Here is a 20,025-nt window from a genome sequence, read left to right on the forward strand (position 1 = left end):
CATAAAGAACAACATAATCATGCTGCCTTTCTTCCTTTACTCTCATCTCTTGGAAGAAATTAAAGTTACTCAAAGATTGTCCCTTTCTCTTCTCTCTGGGTGTTTTCTATTCCCACAGCTTTAAGTACCATCTCCATGGATGCCTCCATGTTCACCTCCAGCTAACACACCTGTGCTCAAGGCTGCTCAACTGCCCATCACATATCTCCAAATGGATGTCACTCAGGCCCCTCAAATACAGTGTTGTAACCAAACTCTGCTGTCTGTCCCCAACACACCTAAAAATAAAGTACAACAAAAATGTAGGAAACTTCCAAGCACACAGTTTAACTTACTGGAGGTTAATAAACAATGAATCATTATTAGAAACCAGGTCTCTGGACTAGCAAAGCTTCAGAAGACTTTCACATGACCTCTTAGAAGGTCGGCCACACAGGGTCCTCTCTGGCCGCATCTGGATACGACTTCTCTCAAGAGTCATCTAACCAAGGATCTTCAACTCAAGAACAGCACCAGATGAAGATGTTTTAGTACCAGTACTGTGTAAAGCCCTGCTAACTGTCAAAGGCCAAACTCCTCATAAAGGCATGCCTGATCCCAGCAACTAATTAAGGGGCTTCTCTTCCTTTGAACCTGAGATAACCATGCATGACTCTGAGGTAGAAAAAGTTTCCAGCTAAGCTACGTATTAGAGTGCTTCCTATATGTCAAACACCAGGCAACACACAAAAAGTATAAATAAGAAAGTCAGAGAATTCCAGGAAAAAGAACTTTAGAATCATAAGAGCCCTTAAAAAATCATCTTATCCACCTTATTACAATGATCCGTGGGTCATGACATTGGACAGGTGACATCGGTCATATTGTTCTTCGGAGTCACAACTCCAATTCCAGACTTTGGTTCAGGATATGAGTGTCCATTTAAAAAACATGTTGCTTCAGGGAGAATTACACAATGAAAGATGAGGAAAAGGGAGGACCAGAGCATGTGCTTGAAATCTTTTAAGGGCAACAAAGTATGGGAAAGGGACCAGGGGTCACACAACATCCTCTGGCACTGATGACAGTGGGACTGGCTCAGAATACTGCTGCTTTCTGGGTGGGTGGGTGCAGATATGCAGGAGTAAAAGGAGGTCACTTGAATGTGGTGCATGAAACTCAAAAACTGCTTTGCTAAGAAATATGCATAAACTCCTCCAAATCTTTAAGATTCATGAAGCATTAACCTTTGAAGATAATCTAGAGAGAGCAAGTCCAATCAAGTTTTCTGTTATGATGGAAGTGTTCTATGTTGGCACTGCCCAATATGTGAGACATATTGGACAGTGCAGCTCTCAAATAAATGCAACCAAACGGGTGAAACTATTTTCTTACCAGTAATATTTTGAAGGAAGAGCAGAGGAATATTCCTTTGGCAGCATAACTGGATAAAATGAGCCCCCTATAAGCAAGTAAAAGAAAAATCTTTATAGAGGAGGTTAACAAATCTGTAATCACCATGCATCCTGCAAACACCACACTGGGGTCAAAGCAAGAGTACCCTCTGCTTGGCTAGTCTGACCTGACGGTAACAGTGATGGTAATACCACAGTGCGGACCCACTGTCAACGGAACACATGACTATGGTTTGCACTGAACCTGTGTTGCCCAAGCACCTGTGTGATCACTGGCATATGACCATACCACAACTCCTGTGTCAGAGACGACACCAATCACTAACATGCCAAACAACAAGGAAAACTTAAGGAACAGGGAAGAAAGAATTGCTTGTCAACGAGGATTTCTGAGTCTCACCATAAGGCATTCTCTGGTTCTCCACTTTTAAAAGGATTGAATATAAATCCTTCTGGGATATCTATGTTTTGATGATCATCTGAAATTCTTTCATGCACCACGGTTATAGTAAAATATATCTTTCCTACCAACGTGTTTCAAATAAATGGAATTTTAGATAAGTGCTAGAGACCCTTTAACCTTAAGCTAAGGAAATTAGTTAATGACACAAAAATATTCCTTTCCCTATTTTTCTAAAGATTATATGAGTAAAAGAACAAGTAAACCATTTGTTTCATATTTTACTCTCTATTCACAGATGCCTTTAACTTAGCTGAAAATGCCTTGGCAAGTACAAGATGGCAAAGCAATTGCTCAACCTCAAATATGAGGATGAAGAAATCACACAGACTTGTGTGGCTTAACTTCAACAAATGAAATGTCAGACTGGGGCCAAACACAGCTCTTCTCCTGGGCTTATCTGTGACAAGCCAGCAAATAAAATGAGGTGGAGTTTGCTGACCCCAGTCTGACATATTCTCTATTGAAATATGCATATTATACAGTCATTAAAAGTCAGTGTATTAGGAATATTTAGTATTTTAGGAAACACTCACTATACATACTATTAAATGAAAGCAAGCAAAATCTCTCTATAAATGGCAGTACCCATTCTGGTTTTTGTTTTTTGTTTTTTAAAGAGAGGGAAATAAAAACAAAACTAAGGAATATAATAAAATGCTACCCAATAAAATGCTACTCTTGTTTCTGCTAAGAGTGTAGCTGACTTTTCTGTTCTTTATTTTTACTATACTTTCATCTTATAAACACAGTGGGGAAATGACAATGAATACAGAATCCAGAAATCAACTTTACTGGTAAAACGTTCCACCAAAGACAAATTCTTCCTAATTAGGGTATGAACGTGCTTAATTGCCTCAGTGAGAGACGCTTCACCTTATTATTTATCTACCTTATGAAGAGGAAAAACAAAACACTAAACATTTTTATTTTCTTAAGAAAACATTTTATCAAATAAGTACATTAATTACATTTATCCAAGTTTAGGTAAATAATGAAACAATGATATATGAAACTGAATACTGAACCAAAAAGGTATTCATTAATTTCCTCTCTTAAAACCAGAGCTTCAGTAACACTTCTCACTATCTTCCTGTTTCCAAAAAGTGAAAACATAATCAGGTTAAAATGATGACAGGATAGAATAGAGCAGATCACGTCTCAGAACTATAAGAACAGTATTAATAGCTCTGAATCCCTCAAGTGCATGAAATACTATCAAGACAAGTATTTCCATATTCTTAGAATATATACACACAATCCATAGCAGTTATAATTCGAGTATTAGAACTTTCCTAAAACAGTCATTTGTATCTTAATAGTGCTCAAGACAGTTCATCATGTTTATGTAAACCTTCATAAAGCTGTCTCAAACAAATATGCACACACATACATCATCACATGCTCACATACACACAGTGTTGTGTTTGCTAAGGCATCTGGTTAAATATTTGAAAGCTTTCATGCAATAAATTTTCACTCATTACTTGATATGTTTAAATTAAAACATGAAAACCTTGGAACATTTTTAACAGTACTTGCCTTTTTTGCCGATTCAGAAAAGAGAACTCCATTGTTTCCAATGATACCTATTGGATATCCAAATAGTCTAGCAAATCCTCAAAAGAAAATTGGAAAAAAAAAAGATGTATGTATTTCAGAGGGCTTTTAATTCACAACAAGCAGACATATTTATACATTGTTTAATTTCAAATCAATGTTTAAAAGGTAGAGATTTCATCTATGGTGCAAAACAGCTCAGGGCACGATTTATTTCTAAAGCACTAAAGTCTTGGATTTATGCTTTCTTGAAAGGGTTGTGTCACATGTAAAGTAAATTATCCACTTGTCTGATAGACAGGTTTGGTTAGATGATTGGGCCAGTGTGTCATCCATTCACTCACATAACATGTATGGAAGAGCATGTACTATGTACCAGACACAGAGAGTATTCTGAACCAGAACAAGTCAGAGACATGGATCCCTTAAAAGGTCAATGTCCAGAGTTATCAGCCAGTTTCAAGTGACCAGCTTGCCTTAAAATACCTGTGTTAATGATATCCCTTTGAAATAAAGGGGATAAACCCAGCAAAGACAAATCTTTTCAAAAAGCAGGAACAATCAAGCCTGGTGGTAACCGAGCTGAAGGTAAGAAATACAGTTAAACTTAGAAGAATGTATCGCCCCACTTCCCTTTTCTCTCTGCTTGCATCTTTTTCTTCCTCCCTTTCACAAGTTTTGTTTTTGTCTCACCACCACTTCCACTACCACTCCAAATACCCACTACACACACACACACACACACATACCAGAAGAGAGAAGAAAAATGGTGACGAAAACCCTGTTATTTTGAGAAGTAGATACTTTAGGTGATTCTAAGATGCTATTTTGTAAATGTGAAGGATGTGACTAGAGACATTTCCAAACCTACTGAAATATAGACAGGTGTCAAGTAGCTGGTAGCCAAGTACCAACAAACTGGGCTTGTGAGAGTGGGTCACAGGAAGTATGCTACCAGTTCCTAGACCAGGCTCCGTCTCCAAGCTCAAGCTGGACAGGCTGCCGCTAAGACCCCCAGTGCAGGGGGCCCAACATAAAGCAGGTGCTCAAAAAGTGAATGGATAAGAGAGAATGTCAACCTTAAGACTTATTTTTGTTCTTTTCTCTGGCTTTGTCTTGATTTGTTTTTAAAAATTCTTATGGCTATTTAAGAATAACCAACAGAGAATAAGATGGTTGGATGGCATCACCTACTCAATGGACATCAGTCTGAGCAAGCTCCAGGAGTTGGTGATGGACAGGAAGCCTGGTATGCTGCAGTCCATGGGGCCACAAAGAGTCAGACACGACTGAGTGACTGAAGTGAACTGATGGCTATTTAATGTGATAAAATGAAACACTGATTTGATGGTCACCTATATTTCTCCTGGCCTTTCAGACTAAAATCCCAGCCAAAACCCTATGCTGCACCCCCTAAATGGCACTGCCACTTACAGAGGAGTTCAGAGAGGGGCAAACTTGCCCAGAGCTCTAGCAGTCCACTCTGAGTCCTGGCCTGTCCCACAGAAAGAGCTGGGAATCTGGCCCCTGTCTCAGCAATAAGGTGCCAACCCTGAAGGTGTTCTGCCCTGTTAACTATTGAGACTTTCCATCCATCCTTAGTTCTGTTGAGTAGGCACATCCCTCGCTACACTAGGGTCACCTACCCATGAAGGGAACATCTTCACCAGCTTCCTATGGGTCAAACAAAACAGTGAAATGTCTGTGAAACCCCTCTGGTTAAGTGCAGGAGCAGGAGGAAAGCTGTAAGAACCGCCAACAGCACCAGATCCTTGGAGAAATCTGTTCTCCCTCCTTGCTCCCACTCATGCCCCCTCCCCTCTCATTCCCCACCTCATCCTCTCTCCCTCCTCCCTCACCGGCTCATTCCCTCCTCCCTCCACCTCTCATTCCTCTCTTCTTCCTCTCACTCCCCTCCCCTCCCCTCAATCTTATTTGAATTCCAATACAGACTAAAAGAAATGGAGGAAAGTGGATATAACTCTGGTATTTTAGGGGGCAAAGCTACCATAAATCTTTTAGCAAGTCCAGGGCAAATACATAAAAAGAGATGACAAAGACAGCCCATCCATCTTCAAGAAAGAAGTTGAAACAGTTCTGACTTGTTTTAAACTGCTGCCCAATGAGGGTTACATCCTGAGCTTTTTGGTGACAAATCCTGTCTATATATCAAACAAAAGGCTCTTAATCACTTAAACACCTACATACAAACACATAAATTCCACTCCCAGTATGAACCCTTCTCTTGCTCATAAATCAGAACAGAAGAAAGTGCTGTGACTTATCCTTAAACCTCAATGTATATTTGCAATTTGGATTTTTGCAGCTACTTGTTATCTCTACTCTGATATGTTATCTTCAGATTAACTACTACATTTTGGAGCTTCTACAAGACCATATAAAATGCCTAAATCTGTTTTGCTGTTTGTCCAAGACAGATTATTATGGATCTGGTGTCTATGTTTCAAATATTTTTTTTCCAAAGGCCTACAAACAACACTTTAGGTAAATGAATTAACTTTTATAAATATTCTTATTTTGCTTTTTCAGACTTGATATTCTGTCCTGTATTCTCAGTCTAGTATTTGTGCACATCAACATAAGATCTACACAGAGACAGTGAGAAGGTTTAACTCAGTCTACAGTTTTCTGGGAAACTAAAACATCACATGAAACTTCACAGTTGAATTGAAGACTAAAGAATGAAGAAGACCATGCTGAAATTTTCAAAACAATTATAGCTATCCAGAGAAATAAAAAGAACTACAAATATTTTGTTAATTTTACGATGATAAGAACCTTTTTATACAGCTAAGGCCACAAAGTTACAGAATAAGGGCCTGGACCATAGGACTTTGCCCTCATGATTTTCAACTCTGGATTCATAAAGCCATTCAGCTGCAAATGATCCTTACAAAACACTTCCTCTTGAATACTGACTCACACATTTGTACTGCTCTAAATAACAAAGCTCATGCCAAGTGCATCAGAGGCGTGAGACAAGAGATCATTTGTTTTCAAAGCATCATAAAATGTTCATATTTTCAATTCTTCATCTTTATACCTGTAACTAATGTGTCTCCATATAAGGCTTTGAACTCATTGAACTTGCTTCCATCCACGATTCTAGCAATGACCTAAGAGGAAAAAATAACAATGTCCCTGAGAAATTTTATTATAAAAGGCTTTCTGCATTCAAGTTATTCATAAGGAAAACAAATTCTTAATGAAGTTGTCACTTTCGCAAAATTTCACCCTGTTCAGAAAATCTCAGTAGAATTTCACTTGACTTGTATGGTTAATGCCCTGAAGTCATTCTGAGTCCTGATATTACACTTCACTATAAAAGCAACAGTACCACATGGCCAACCTAGACCAACCTAGGTTGGTCTGTGACCAACCTAGATAGCATATTAAAAAGCAGAGACATTACTTTGCTGACAAAGGTCCATCTAGTCAAAGTTATGGTTTTTCCAGTAGGCATGTATGGATGTGAGAGTTGGACTATAAGGAAAGCTGAGCGCCGAAGAACTGATGCTTTTGAACTGTGGTGTTGGAGAAAACTCGAGAGTCCCTTGGACTGCAAGGAGATTTAACTAGTAAATCCTAAAGGAAATCAGTCCTGAATATTCATTGGAAGGACTGATGCTGAAGCTGAAACTCCAATACTTTGGCCACCTGATGGTAAGAACTGACTCATTGGAAAAGACCCTGATGCTCGGAAAGATTGAAGGTGGGAGGAGAAGGGGAAGACAGAGGATGAGATGGTTGAATGGCATCACCGGATGTGAGCTCATGGACATGAGCTTGAGGAAGCTCCGGGAGTTGGTGATGGACAGGGAAGCCTGGTGTGCTGCAGTCCATGGGGTCGCAAAGAGTCACACACGAATGAGTGACTGAACTGAACTGAATCACATGGCATCCTACAAGGGCTGAGAAGCAGAGAAGCAGAGACTATAAGGGCTGGTTACTGGACTCAGAGCTTCAAGATCTGTCAAATGTATTAGCTGAGGGCCAGGGATTCAATCAGAAAGCAAGGACCCACTGCATAGAACAGGGAAGCATACTCAATATTTTGTAATAACCTAAAGGGCAAAGAATCTGAAAAAGAATATATGTGTGTACACACACACACATATGCATATTTTACATATATGTAAAACTGAATCAGTATACTGTACACCTAAAACTAACACAACATTGTAAATCAACTATACTTCAATTAAGAGACTGCATTAAAATAAAAAGAAGAAAGAAAGAAAGGTCCAGCCTTAGAGTCAGAAGACTTAGGCTCCAACCTAAGGTATCACGTATAATTTGTGGGTCATCTGTGTGCCCTGGAGTAAGTCAATTAGCCCCTCTGAGTCTCAGTTCCCACTTCTGCAGACACAGAACAAAGTTGTGAAGTGTGATGAACCAGTGACAAAGGAATCTAAGAAAATAATGCTGAGATGAAGAACCAGCTCTGACTCCCAACGTCTCCCAGCTCCATCACTGAGAAACTGGAGTCATAGGCTGGTTACCTAAAATCCTCGAAACCTCAGTTTCCTCATCTGTTTAATAATAATAATACTTAAGTGCTAATAATAAAGCACACTGCCTGGCACTCCCTGAAAGGCAGCTGTTATTAAGTCTTCAATAAAGGTTCACTGATTCTGAATCTGACAGGTATTTCTACATACACACATGTACATATACATGTAATTAATCTATAGAAATCAAAGTTACCAGATAATCCTCAATGCTCAGCATTAAACATCAGGACTATTTCAAAGTGTTCTAAACCTGAAGCATATTCCAAATTTTTTCAGAACCTATTTTAGATGCTATGCATCATTTTTTCAGTCCAATTCAAACCTCCTTTTCCCTGCTTACCATGTCAATCAAAGACATATTTTACAAGATGCAAAGGCTGAAAAATGAGTGAATAACTTATTTTGAATTATGTTTTAGTTATTTTCCTTAAAAGGTCCAATAATATAATGGGGACATAACAGTTGTCTAAGTGCTATGGAGCTCTAAAATTACACCTTTTGAAAAACAAACATATGACAATGACCATTCTTCCATACAAAAGTAAAATCACTCAAGGTCAGAGAAACCTGGGTCCACTTAACATGAAACTCCCTTCTATTTGCTTTATGGTGAAGCTCATTCAACTACATAAAATATACTAACTCATCTTCCCAAAGAAGTAAACTTTAGGAAGCAGACATATCACATGATATTGTTCCTATTTGTAGGAGTGGAAATCAATGCTCAGAGGTTCAATCCCAAGACCACTGACTAGGGAAACAAGGGCCAGAACTGGGTTTTTCAATTACCCCAATGCATTCCCACAGCTCCATATGCTAATAAGATCTCCAAACAAGGCTTATTTGCTATTACAGAAAAATATAATAAATTATCATCACAGTGATGAACATGAATAAGCTAGGATACAATTTAAGAAGGCAGAAGTTTATCTTTATAAAAAGATACCAATTAAGATGAAATTGAAATACTGTTTAAAAAAAAGAAAGATGAACTACCACAAAGGCATGGATTTGCATCTGTTTTGCTTATTTCTCTACCCCTGGATCCTGAAATAGTATCTTCACAGAAAAAGCATGCAATAAATACTGTCAAATATATGAAAAAAGTGATTATGCTTGAAAGAATGAATCCTTAGCCATCTAGAAAACTTAACTATTAGAACAACTCATTTTTCAGGGACATCATCCCTGTAAGCACCATTTTTTCTCTATGCCTGTAATTAACTGAGAAGTCAAACTGAAAACCTAATTTTAAAATGTATAGTTAACTAAGTTACCTTGCCAAAGTGAAGTACCAGTTGAAGCTCCATTAAAATCCAGGATTTAAGACTCTCTAACAATAATAGGGTATTTCCTAAATAAATAATTGCTCACATCCATAAGTTGGATATTACATTCATCAATTCATCCAAAAATATATTTACTGAGTGCCTGCCATGTCACCAAGTACTAGTATAATAATGAGGACCTAGCTACAAAAAAATATTTCATGAAGAACTTTTAAGTAATGGGGAAATGTTTATAATTTAAGCATTGATTTCCACTCCTAGTATAGATGTATATACTATCTGAACTACACAAAAATGTATACACACACATTAAGCCAAAATACCAAAATATTGGCTGCTTTCTCTAGATGGTGGAATTATAAGCAATTTTTGTTTTTCTGTATTTTCTATATTTTTCACAATTAGCACATAATAGTTTTATAGTCAAGAGGAAACATAACAAAATATTAAAGGCACAGAATCTGATATTAGGACAATTTCCTAATTTAAAAAGTATTCTGCCAGAAAAGATTACATGCTGTATGCAAGCACTAAAAACTGTCGACCTAGACCATGGAAGACAATCTGTAACCATAGCAACATCTTCAACTGTAATCAAAAGTCTAATCCTTTGTTCATGTCCTATTGATCTAAAAGGGTATGTTTTTTCTTTCAATGACTCATTGACATTCCATCCATTTCCCGAAATAAGAACCCAAAAAAGAAATAGCTGGAAATTATAACGTTGTCCTGCATCTTTCCTCATGTCCACAGGAATACAGAGCACTAAATATGAACAAAGCAAGCTTAGGCATCGTGCAGTGAAAACTTGCTGATAATTAAGAGGTGTTCCCCCTTTTTTCTTTTAGTAAGATATCTTTCCCTTTTATGTCCCATATATAAAACAGACTTCAGCTTTGAAAATGGATACATACAGCTTACTAATTCACACAAAGTTTAAACGCATGCCTTAAACTATGACAGCATAGCTTATAGCTCACAGTTCCACTTTACACACCTCTCGGACATCAAAGTTCCTCTTAAGGTTGGCACCAACTATTCCATACAATTCATCAGCAGGAAATAAAGGATCTTCAAAAGGTTCAATGGTAACCTGCAGAAATACAGAATGATAACATTAGCATGTTTAAAGATATTATTTTAAGGTGATATAAGCCAAAATGCATTGGAAAAATTAAAAAATGTAAGAACAAATTCAACTCACATCCATTTTCTTCTGATAATTTAGACTCCTCACAATCTTCCTAGCTAAGTGAAGGGCATGATTATCATCCAAAGCGTAGTAGTCACTTACTCCAGACTTTCTACAGAGTAAAGCACACTAAAATAATCAGAACAGGGAAAAGGAAAATAATTAAATATCTTAAACCCCAAGAATCTTCTCTCATCTAAGGATGACATCTTTTTGCTCCTAAAACACTTTAATAACTGTCATATAATTTGATCTTCATAACGTCCATGGCAAAACAGTATTATTAATCTTGATTTACAAACAGGAAAAACTGAGGTACCCAGAAGTTATATACCTTGCCCTAGAACCACCAGTAGCTGCATAAAAATCCTCACCTTATATTTCTCAATCCTGACTTTCTTCTAGTAGACCACAGGGCCTTACTGACAAGAATTTGTATTTGATGCTCATCCCATACACCGCAGATAAAATTGCATATGATAAATTTGAACCTCAGCTGCCCACTTTCATGATGTAGTTGGTAACAACAACTGCTTGTACCTCACAGAGGTACAAACTGTGTACCTTCATCAACTGTGAAGATGATCACAACTTCATCATCGTCATCAACTGTGAAGATGCCAACTGTGACTTCTCATTTCTGAGGCCTCCCTTATCAAGTTACATCACCAGAGCAAGCTGTCGCAGGTAGCACACACAAAGGCTTGAAAACACTGTCCCTCAGATCAATGGTGAAAATGGGCACTGATAACATGGAACTGTGCTAAGCGCCATGGAAGTTCCTTCTCAATTTCAAGTTCAATGTGAATGAAGCACGGGCAGACTCTGGTTCTTAGATGGCTTGTTATTTCACTTGTAGATGTATGGCTATGACTTTCTAATGAAATATTTTAATAAGGACTATAGAGTCAGGCAAAAATATATACCTGAAAAGAATAGAATTTTAGTTTATTTTATGAGCAAAGATTTGGAGAAGGGAACGGCAACCCACTCCAGTATTCTTGCCTGGAGAATTACGTGGACTGAGGAGACTGGTGGGCTACTCCATGGGGTAGCAAAGAGTCAGACACGACTAGGTGACTAAACAACAACAAATGAGCAAAGACTAAGTTGCCATTGTCTAAATTTTGATGTCTTGTCTAAGGAAAAGACCAAATCCTTGGGAGACAGGTCCAGAATAGGACGCTCACAGAGGTTTCATGTCACCGTCCACTTTGGGCTTGGATGTTCCTCAGTAAGAGCAGGGACCATGTGTCCTCCAATACCTTTGCAAATGGTAGACCCTTCAGTTTCTTCAACTTAATAAGGCATTTTACAACTGACCGTATCTCTCAAACACTTCACACATAATATCAGCTGCATTTACTGACTTCTATCTACACTACAGTAACTCGGTAAGCAAAGAGAAATAGAAGAGATTGCTTCCCAATCAGTAAATATTTAAAATAAAATGTCTTTTTAAAAACTGCCTAGTATTTACCAAAATAGTAGGAAAGAGAAACTTTTGATGAGACACTCTATTATGTAAAGCTTTGTGTCAAATTAACTACTAAGGATGACAAATCAGAGATGTACAAATATGTATTTATTTATAACAAGAGAGAGAACCAAAGCAACTTGTGACTAGTAAATTTTATGACACTGTTCCCAAAAAAGCCATCACCACCTAATCCACATGACTTTCAACAAGCTATTATTAATGATAATAGCTGGCAGTAATAGAGCACTTAGTATGCCACAGACAGTGTGCGGTGAGGCAGAAGCAATTCACATCTCCATTTGACACATGAGGAAATGAGGCTCTGGGAAGTTTAGTAGTTTGTCTAGTCACAAGGGTAACAAGTGAGGCAAATGAAAGACGAATCCTAGAATCTACACCCCTAACTTTTTCACCTTTTGATTTTATATTGGAGTAGCAGATTAACAGGTTGTGTTAGTTTCAGGTATACAACAAAGTGACTCAGTTATACATATGTATGCATCAATTCTTTTTCAAATTCTTTTCCCATTTAGGTTGTTACATAACATTGAGCTGAGTTTCCTGTGCTACATAGTATGTCCTTACTGGTTATCTATTTTAAATATAGCAGTGCGTGCATGTCAATCCCACACTCCCTAACTGGACGCAAGCTAGCATATTCGATCTGTAATTGTTTTTTAGTTCATTCATTTATCTGCCTAAAGATGGTGGAGGAGTAGGACGGGGAGACCACTTTCTCTCCTACAAATTCATCAAAAGAATAACTGAACGCAGAGCAAACTTCGCAAAACAACTTCTGATCGCTAGCTGAGGTCATCAGGCGCCCAGAAAAGCAGCCCATTGTCTTCGAAAGGAGACTTTTACGATTTTTTAATTAGAGGGAAAAAAAAAAAAATTTTTTTTTCTTTCTTTTTTTTTTTTTTCTTTTTCTTTTTTTTTTCTTTCCTTTTTCTCTTCTATTTTCTATTTTTCTTTTTCTCTTATTTCTTTTAAAGTCCTCTAGTACTCCTCTACTACTCCTTAATTTTCATTTCCAATACACTATAACCTTACACAAAAAAAAAAAAGAAGAGAAGCCCTATTTTTAAACCGAAGATTATTCTCTCCCAATCTTGACTCTCTGTTTTCTACCTCAGAACACCTCTATTTCCTCCTTTCCCCTTCTCTTCCCAATCCAATTCTGTGAATCTTTGTAGGTGACTGGGCTACGGAGAACACTCTGGGAACAGACAGCTGCGTAGATCTGTCTCTCTCCTCTTGAGTCCCCCTTTTTCTCCTCCTGTTCATCTCTATCTCCCTCCTCCCTCTCCTCTTCTTCATGTGACTCTGTGAACCTCTCTGGGTGTCCCTAACGGGGGAGAATCTTTTAGCCATTAACCTAGAAGTTTTCTTATCAGGGCTGTATAGTTGGAGAAGTCCTGAGACTACAGGAAGAATAAAACTGAAATCCAGAGGCAGGAGACTTAAGCCCAAAACCTGAGAACACCAGAAAACTCCTGACTACAAGGAACTTTAAGTAATAAGTGACTGTCATTTATCTGCCTAATTAAATTATAAATCCTTGAGGGCAGGGACTAGGCCTGAAATTCTTCTGCATTATTCATAACACTTAGTATAATTCATCCATCCACAGTAAGTGCTCAGGGAGAAGGGAGTGAACAAAAAACTGAGGCAGAGATAGGTCCCTTAGCCAGCTCTTCAAAAGGCATAGCAGTGTTCTTTGACAGGAGAGTGGAAATGTACATATTTTCCTTCTCCCACTCACTAGACTGTTCCTACCGCCACCTGCCTTCCTGGTTGCTGGTACGGCGGAGCAAAGAAAGGTTTACTGCACCTCCCAGGCCACTGAAATCAGTGATTAAATCTACCTGCCGTTCACGTCTGGGTTCTTTAAAGTCTAAGTCCTGGGCCCTTTTCCTTATCTACACTCAGCTGGAGGTGGACTTACCTAGTCCCATGGTATAAATTCCACCTCTGTGCTGCTGATTCTTAAGCACTGATCTGGGCTCCAGACGCTTATAGTTAACTGCCGACTCAGCATCTCTACTTGGATGTCTGGAGCATCTCTAACTTAGCAACACTTGATCCTTCTGTTGCATCCCAACTCTGGCCCTCCTCCAGTCCTCCCAGACTCAGGGAATAAAACCATTTCATGTCATCATCTTCGTTACCTCACTTTCCTGTGTCCCATATATGAAATCCATCAACAAATCCCTCAATGCTACCTCTAAAATAGAGTACAAATGTGATTACTCCCTTCCTACCTTCACCACCACCATAACCATTAAGCCAGCAGCACCTATGCTGTTGATACAACCATCCAACTGGTCCCTCATATACTCTTGCCAAGCTACTAAGTAACCAGAGGGATTTGTCTAATGAAAGATTTGATAATAGCACATCTGTCCTTAATACTCTTCAATGATTTCCTAATTGCTCATAAGAATACTGATTATTATGATGATAAACAATGATAATAATGGCAGTTAACATTTGTAGGTACTTAGTTTAAAGTAGGTATTATTTCAAGCAATTTACACATAATATCTCATTTAATCCTCATGAAATTCTAGGAGGTAGATGGTGGTATTCTTACTCCTGAACTAATGGACCAACCAGTGATGTAATGGAGCTGGCTCATGCCTGACTCACAAGAGCCAATTATATGTATCTCTTCCTGATGCCACGATCAGTGGCGTATCATTGGTAGCTTAAAATCAGGCATAGTGGGATAATTTATACCACAAATACAGATTGGCAAATGCCACAAAGCAGGAATACAGATTGGCAGATGCCACAAAGCAGGATATTTTCCCTTCTCAGAGAACAAGCTCAGTGTTTACCTCTTATTGAGCATTTAGCTAAGCTATTCCTCAGTATTCCATGCAGCCTGCAGGGACCTTGAATGGACACAGGCTCCTCAAGCAAGACCTAGGTAGCAGCTCAGTCATGGGCAAATGTGAGTTCTCAATAGCTTCCCCAACAGCCCTTAAGATCAACAGTCTCCACTGCCTCTCACGGTGGGTATGCTTATATACAATCTCCAAGGAACTTAACAGTACCCCCAATCTTCTGGTTTGATTGACCAATCCAGCCCTAGTCAGGGGACCCCAAAGCACTCCAATCATCGACCCTAATAAAAACATGTACCCCAGGTCCTGTCTCATCTCTGGGCACTCTGGCTTGACCACCTCATGTGGTCCCTCAAGGTGTGCTGTGTAATTTCTCTAGGACCTGTGACTTGTAAACTTCTCTATTTCAGATTCTCTTATGGTCTATTGTTGAATCATGGCTTACCATCCAGCACCTTGTACTCCACTTAACAAGTGTTAATTAAGCAATGTCATAATGCCTGCACGCCACTGGGTTAGCTCTACCTTCTATACGCCTTCCCTATACTTCTTTTTTTATGGCCCTTATCATATATACACATTTATGTTCTATTTTGAAGGATGTGAAACAAACCTCCCTGACTAGACAATAAGCTTCTTGAGATCAAAGACAATGTCTATCTTATTACCTTGAATACCTAAACAGTGCCTGGTACATAACAGGTGTTCAATGTATATTTGTTAAATAAATGATAAATCTGTCTCCCCAGTCTTTCTAGGTTACAATAAAAACCTGATGCTCTTTCTTAGAAATGAAACACTAAAGAACTGAACCACAAAACTGCAGATCTAGAATAAGTAAACTGGTTTGATCTGGCAACTTTAACACTTGGAAAAAAATAATTTGAAATTTCTTTTAAACAGACCAATGACAATCAATCCTGAGGAGAAACAATTGCTTCTGTTTCACCTGCAGTGAAGATCAGCCCCTCCAAGATCCTCAGCTGACACCTCTTCTCCAGTGGCTGCTTTAACCTACAACAAAGATAAAAGTCAAAAGTGAGTTTTGTCCATTAAGAGTTATTAAAATGCTTTCCCATACATCCCCTAACCTGGCTATATCTACCATCCTTTCTTTCATAGAACTACCTATTTTGTTTCTCATTTAACCCACCTGGATAATACTGTCTCTAGTCTTACAGACAAGAAATGTGAACCCAGAGTCACTAAGGAACTTGCCCATAGCCCCCAAGCAAGGGACAGAAACTGACTTGAACCCAGACATTCCTGGCTTGAAAGCACGCTCTTTCCCCTACGCTATCCTGCCTCCACATGTACCTTAAAGCCTTTGTATCTGTGCATATGCTGTTCCCACTGCCTGGGCTCCCTTCTTTCTCTCATCCACCCAATGAATCCCCACTTATCTTTCAAGACCTACCTGCTCTATGTGGCTTTCCCTGATCCGTCCAGGTCTTTAAACCGTTAATGACACTCCATGGTATTAACAGAGCAATGCTTGCCCATCTGTGGTTCAAGCGTATTCTACTTATACCTCTAATGGCACTTGCCAGACTGTATTTCACTAATTTGCATGTGTCTCTCTCATCTTTTCTATACTGTGAGTTCCTGGATGGCAGAAATTGTGATTTATTCATCTCTGGACACTCAGTAAATGTACTGGAGTAACGCTATTTTTTTTTTCACCTTTGCTGAATAATTCCAGTGACTATCAAAAACAAACTCTTAAAGGTATAGTATCTTTAAGATGGGGGCAAAAATCTCCATGATTACCCACATCTAAGATTCATGAGAATATGACCAAAAAGAAAGAAACATTAAGTAATAAATTAAGAATGTCTTAATTACAGTCTGAGAAGTTTTAACAAGAAAAATGATTTAAGGCTAAATGCCAACCTGGTCCCTTAGGAATTGCTTATTGATTCCTACTTCATTGAGTTGGTTGATTTGTTTCTTTTTCTCCAAGTAATTTTTTTAAAAGCTTTTATTAGAATAATGAACATTAATCTAAAATACAGCATAGGGATGACTTATTCACTACATCAAAAGCTCTGTCTTAAATATTATTCTACAGGGAGAAGTAATTAAATTTTTTACCTCCAATTATTCCACCCCCAGGATTGAATTCTTGATTCTCTTCTTCCCAAAAAATTCAGTGTAAAATAACATTCAGTCCAGATAATAACTAGTTACAAAGGTGTCTGGATATTTAAAATTGTAAAAACTAATAAATAACTGATAAATGATATTCATTTTCTGGGAACTAATATCAACTGAAAAAATAAAATTTGTCATCAGTTAATACTGAAACACTCACACATGTCTGAAACTGTGACATATATAAAAATTTGATGAAAGTTTAAGAGAAAAAGAAAATGGCTCATTCTATTAAATAACAAGCTTGGACAATAAAAGATAGGACAACAAAACAGCTCCTTCAAAACCTTGTCTTATTACTGTGCTTTTTTTTTCAACCACCTTAAGCTATGGAAAGCTATGGCACCTCAACCTCACATCATGTGTGAAACCTGCAAAGCCTCTTCTCAATTTTCAGTAAAACAAGCATCACAATTTAGAATTCTCCAACAGCTGAGGCTGCTGCTGCTTTTTTTCTGCTTATAAACATGGCCTTTTGATGGCACACGACTGAACAGGGTTCAGTTCTCTAGCAGAACTGCAGACTTCAGCGGCCAGGTTGCTCCTTTCTAAGGTATGAGTTAAATCTGAATCCACTGAACAGACAATGTGATGTTGACCTTTATCCTCTTTATCCTGATGCTGACAAAATCCTCTCTCAAAAACAACATTATATCCATATTATGATAATGCCTTATTCCCAAAAAGATGTTTTAAATTCCAGTCATATCTGTACTCATTCTCTAATAAAAAAACAAACAAGAACTACCCAGGAAAATTTACTATACATAGGTAAATTAAACAACAATTGCTATGAATATAGCTAGAAAGATATTAAAGAATAATATTTAGTATTATTCTGCAGGCTTTTGGAATGAAGCCTTGAGACTTTTACTACATCTGAAATGGTAGTTTTTCAGGCTTACCTGATCCTCAGTAAAAAAGTTATTGAAAATTAACACAAAGCATAAGATCTTTTAACATACTCTTTTTAATAAACTTGTGTTAATATTCCAAAACCAAAGACAAACTTTTGAAGCAATAAACTTCCTTTGTAAGATATAATTCATGTACCAGAAAACTCGCCATTTAAAAGAACACAATTCAGTGTTCTTTATTATATTAACAAGGTTGTGTAATCATCACCACCACCTAATGCCAGAACATTCCATCATTCTCAAAAGAAGCATTCCCCCCCACACACCCCCAGCCTATACCTTGGCAACCGCTAACCTACTGTCTGTCTCGGTGAATCTGCCTGTTCTACACGTTTCATAGAAGTGGAACCACATAGTATTTGTCCTTTTGTGTCTGGCTCAGTGCTTTCAAGGTTTATCCATGTTGTAGGATGTGTCAGAACCTCATTCCTTTTTATGGCTGAATAATACTCCACTGCAGGTTTACTGTACCTTTAGAATTTCCTTGGCATTATTCTGTTTACCTTGTTAATATTCTTGGATTATACATACACAGGGGGACGTTTCCTTGTCATCTGTACTAACTACCTGTGTCTTCACCCACCCTCTGTTTACCCCTCTGAAATCTAGGATCAAGTTGTGGCGTAAGAACTGCAGGGTGACTGCTGCTTTCCTGAAACTCGCTGTTGCAGCCTTGGCGGAGCAGAGACCAGAACCTGCCCCATGACGCGAGGGTGCGGCAAACTGCACCCTCGTGATTGTCCTATAAGCATGCCAAACGCACACACTGGGCAGGACGTGCTCGCTGCTCCGCTTCACTGCCGGCCCCTGCATGCATCCCCATGGAAACAAAACAAGTCATTCCTGATCAACAGCAGAGCCTTAACTTGACTCCCTCTTTATGGTGTACTGATCAAACTCCCCAGTATAGCTATTCCCTAATGATCTCACGTGACTTCTACCAATAAAAGTGCGGGCAGAGAGGAGCCATTTTGCCATCCTGCCACGGAGAGCAGGAGGACCCCCAATTCCCCGCTTGCCAAACGATATGTGTCTGTCTTTTCATTGCGCGCCCAACCCGTTTCAGGTCTTTCTCACCTGCTGTGCTTCATGCAGCAGGTGGCGCCCAAACAGGGACCTGAACTTGGGAAGAATTCCCCCCCAGGGAAAAAACTGAAAGTGAAGACAGCCAGAGGTAAGTGAGACGCCTGGATCGCAACCAGGCCCTCAGACTCTAAGGGGGAAAGTCCCTTGTTGCCTTACAAAGTCAGGGTAACAGTGGGGAATGATTTGAGTAAAGCTGAGAAACATTATCTCCAGCTTTTGAGGCACCTCCTCCAGACTGCTAGAGCGCAGGTGAAAGAGGAGCAATTGACACAACTGCTAAGAGAGGGGGTGAAATACAGTCCTTGGTTTCTGGAAGAAAGCACTCTAGATATTGAAAATTGGGATCAAGTGAGAGAAAACTTGAAAACAGCACACAGGAGAGGGGATCTCTTAGCCGTGACGGTATTTATTTGCGACCTTGGGGCTAGTGCGATTGGTCCTATACCCTCTACAGACTGAGAGATCATGCCAGAAGGCGGTGTCCTCAGAAGCGGCTCTTGTTTACCCTTCCCCCACTTTGCCACCTAAACTTGAGGCTGATTTTCCACCACCGCCACCTCTACCGGATCCAGAATTGTCTTGGGAGGATAAGCCACTGACTCAATTTCAGCCTGCCATGGCCTCCACCCTTATTATGTGTGCTTTAGACATTGAGGACCATCTTGCCTTCCCTATGAATACAGGCCCGACCCCAATAATCCCACTCAGGTTATTGCAACCCATGAAACTTTTGACATCAATGTTTTAAAGGAACTAAAATCTAGTGTTAGGTTGAATGGAGCTAATTCCCCTTAACACAGGAACTGTTGGAAATTTGTTTCCGTGGGAGAAGTTCTCCTTACAATGTTAAAATGTTAGCCAAAGCAGCTTTAAGTGGTCCCCATTATTTACAGATTTTTTGCCTCTTATACTGAGTTGTGCCAAAAGCAAGCCCATGCTAATTTGGCCGCTGGACACACTCTTACTTTTGAAATGCTCATAGGCACAGGGCAATATACCAGTCCAACAGCCCAATTGACTCATGAAGATACACTGGTGAGAGCATATGAACAGATCACCAAGTGCTGCCGAAGGATGTGGCAGACAGTATCAGACCCTGACAAGCC

The 20,025-nt window shown here is 39.0% G+C and overlaps 1 protein-coding gene across 3 annotated transcripts in view; it reads right to left on the bottom strand.

The window, feature by feature from the left end:
- Positions 1 to 20,025, bottom strand: part of MCCC2 (methylcrotonyl-CoA carboxylase subunit 2) — an 82,485-nt gene that overhangs the window by 10,960 nt on the left and 51,500 nt on the right. For all 3 annotated transcript variants that reach the window (XM_061129588.1, XM_061129587.1, XM_061129589.1), the window contains 6 exons: positions 15,712 to 15,776; positions 10,443 to 10,542; positions 10,236 to 10,331; positions 6,479 to 6,551; positions 3,397 to 3,473; positions 1,375 to 1,441 (listed from right to left, as the gene is read on the bottom strand). In XM_061129588.1, the coding sequence (XP_060985571.1) occupies positions 1,375 to 1,441; positions 3,397 to 3,473; positions 6,479 to 6,551; positions 10,236 to 10,331; positions 10,443 to 10,542; positions 15,712 to 15,776 (478 nt within the window). The remainder of the gene's footprint in view (positions 1 to 1,374; positions 1,442 to 3,396; positions 3,474 to 6,478; positions 6,552 to 10,235; positions 10,332 to 10,442; positions 10,543 to 15,711; positions 15,777 to 20,025) is intronic.

Source organism: Dama dama, chromosome 25 (assembly GCF_033118175.1).
Source record: "Dama dama isolate Ldn47 chromosome 25, ASM3311817v1, whole genome shotgun sequence".
Taxonomy (NCBI): domain Eukaryota; kingdom Metazoa; phylum Chordata; class Mammalia; order Artiodactyla; family Cervidae; genus Dama; species Dama dama.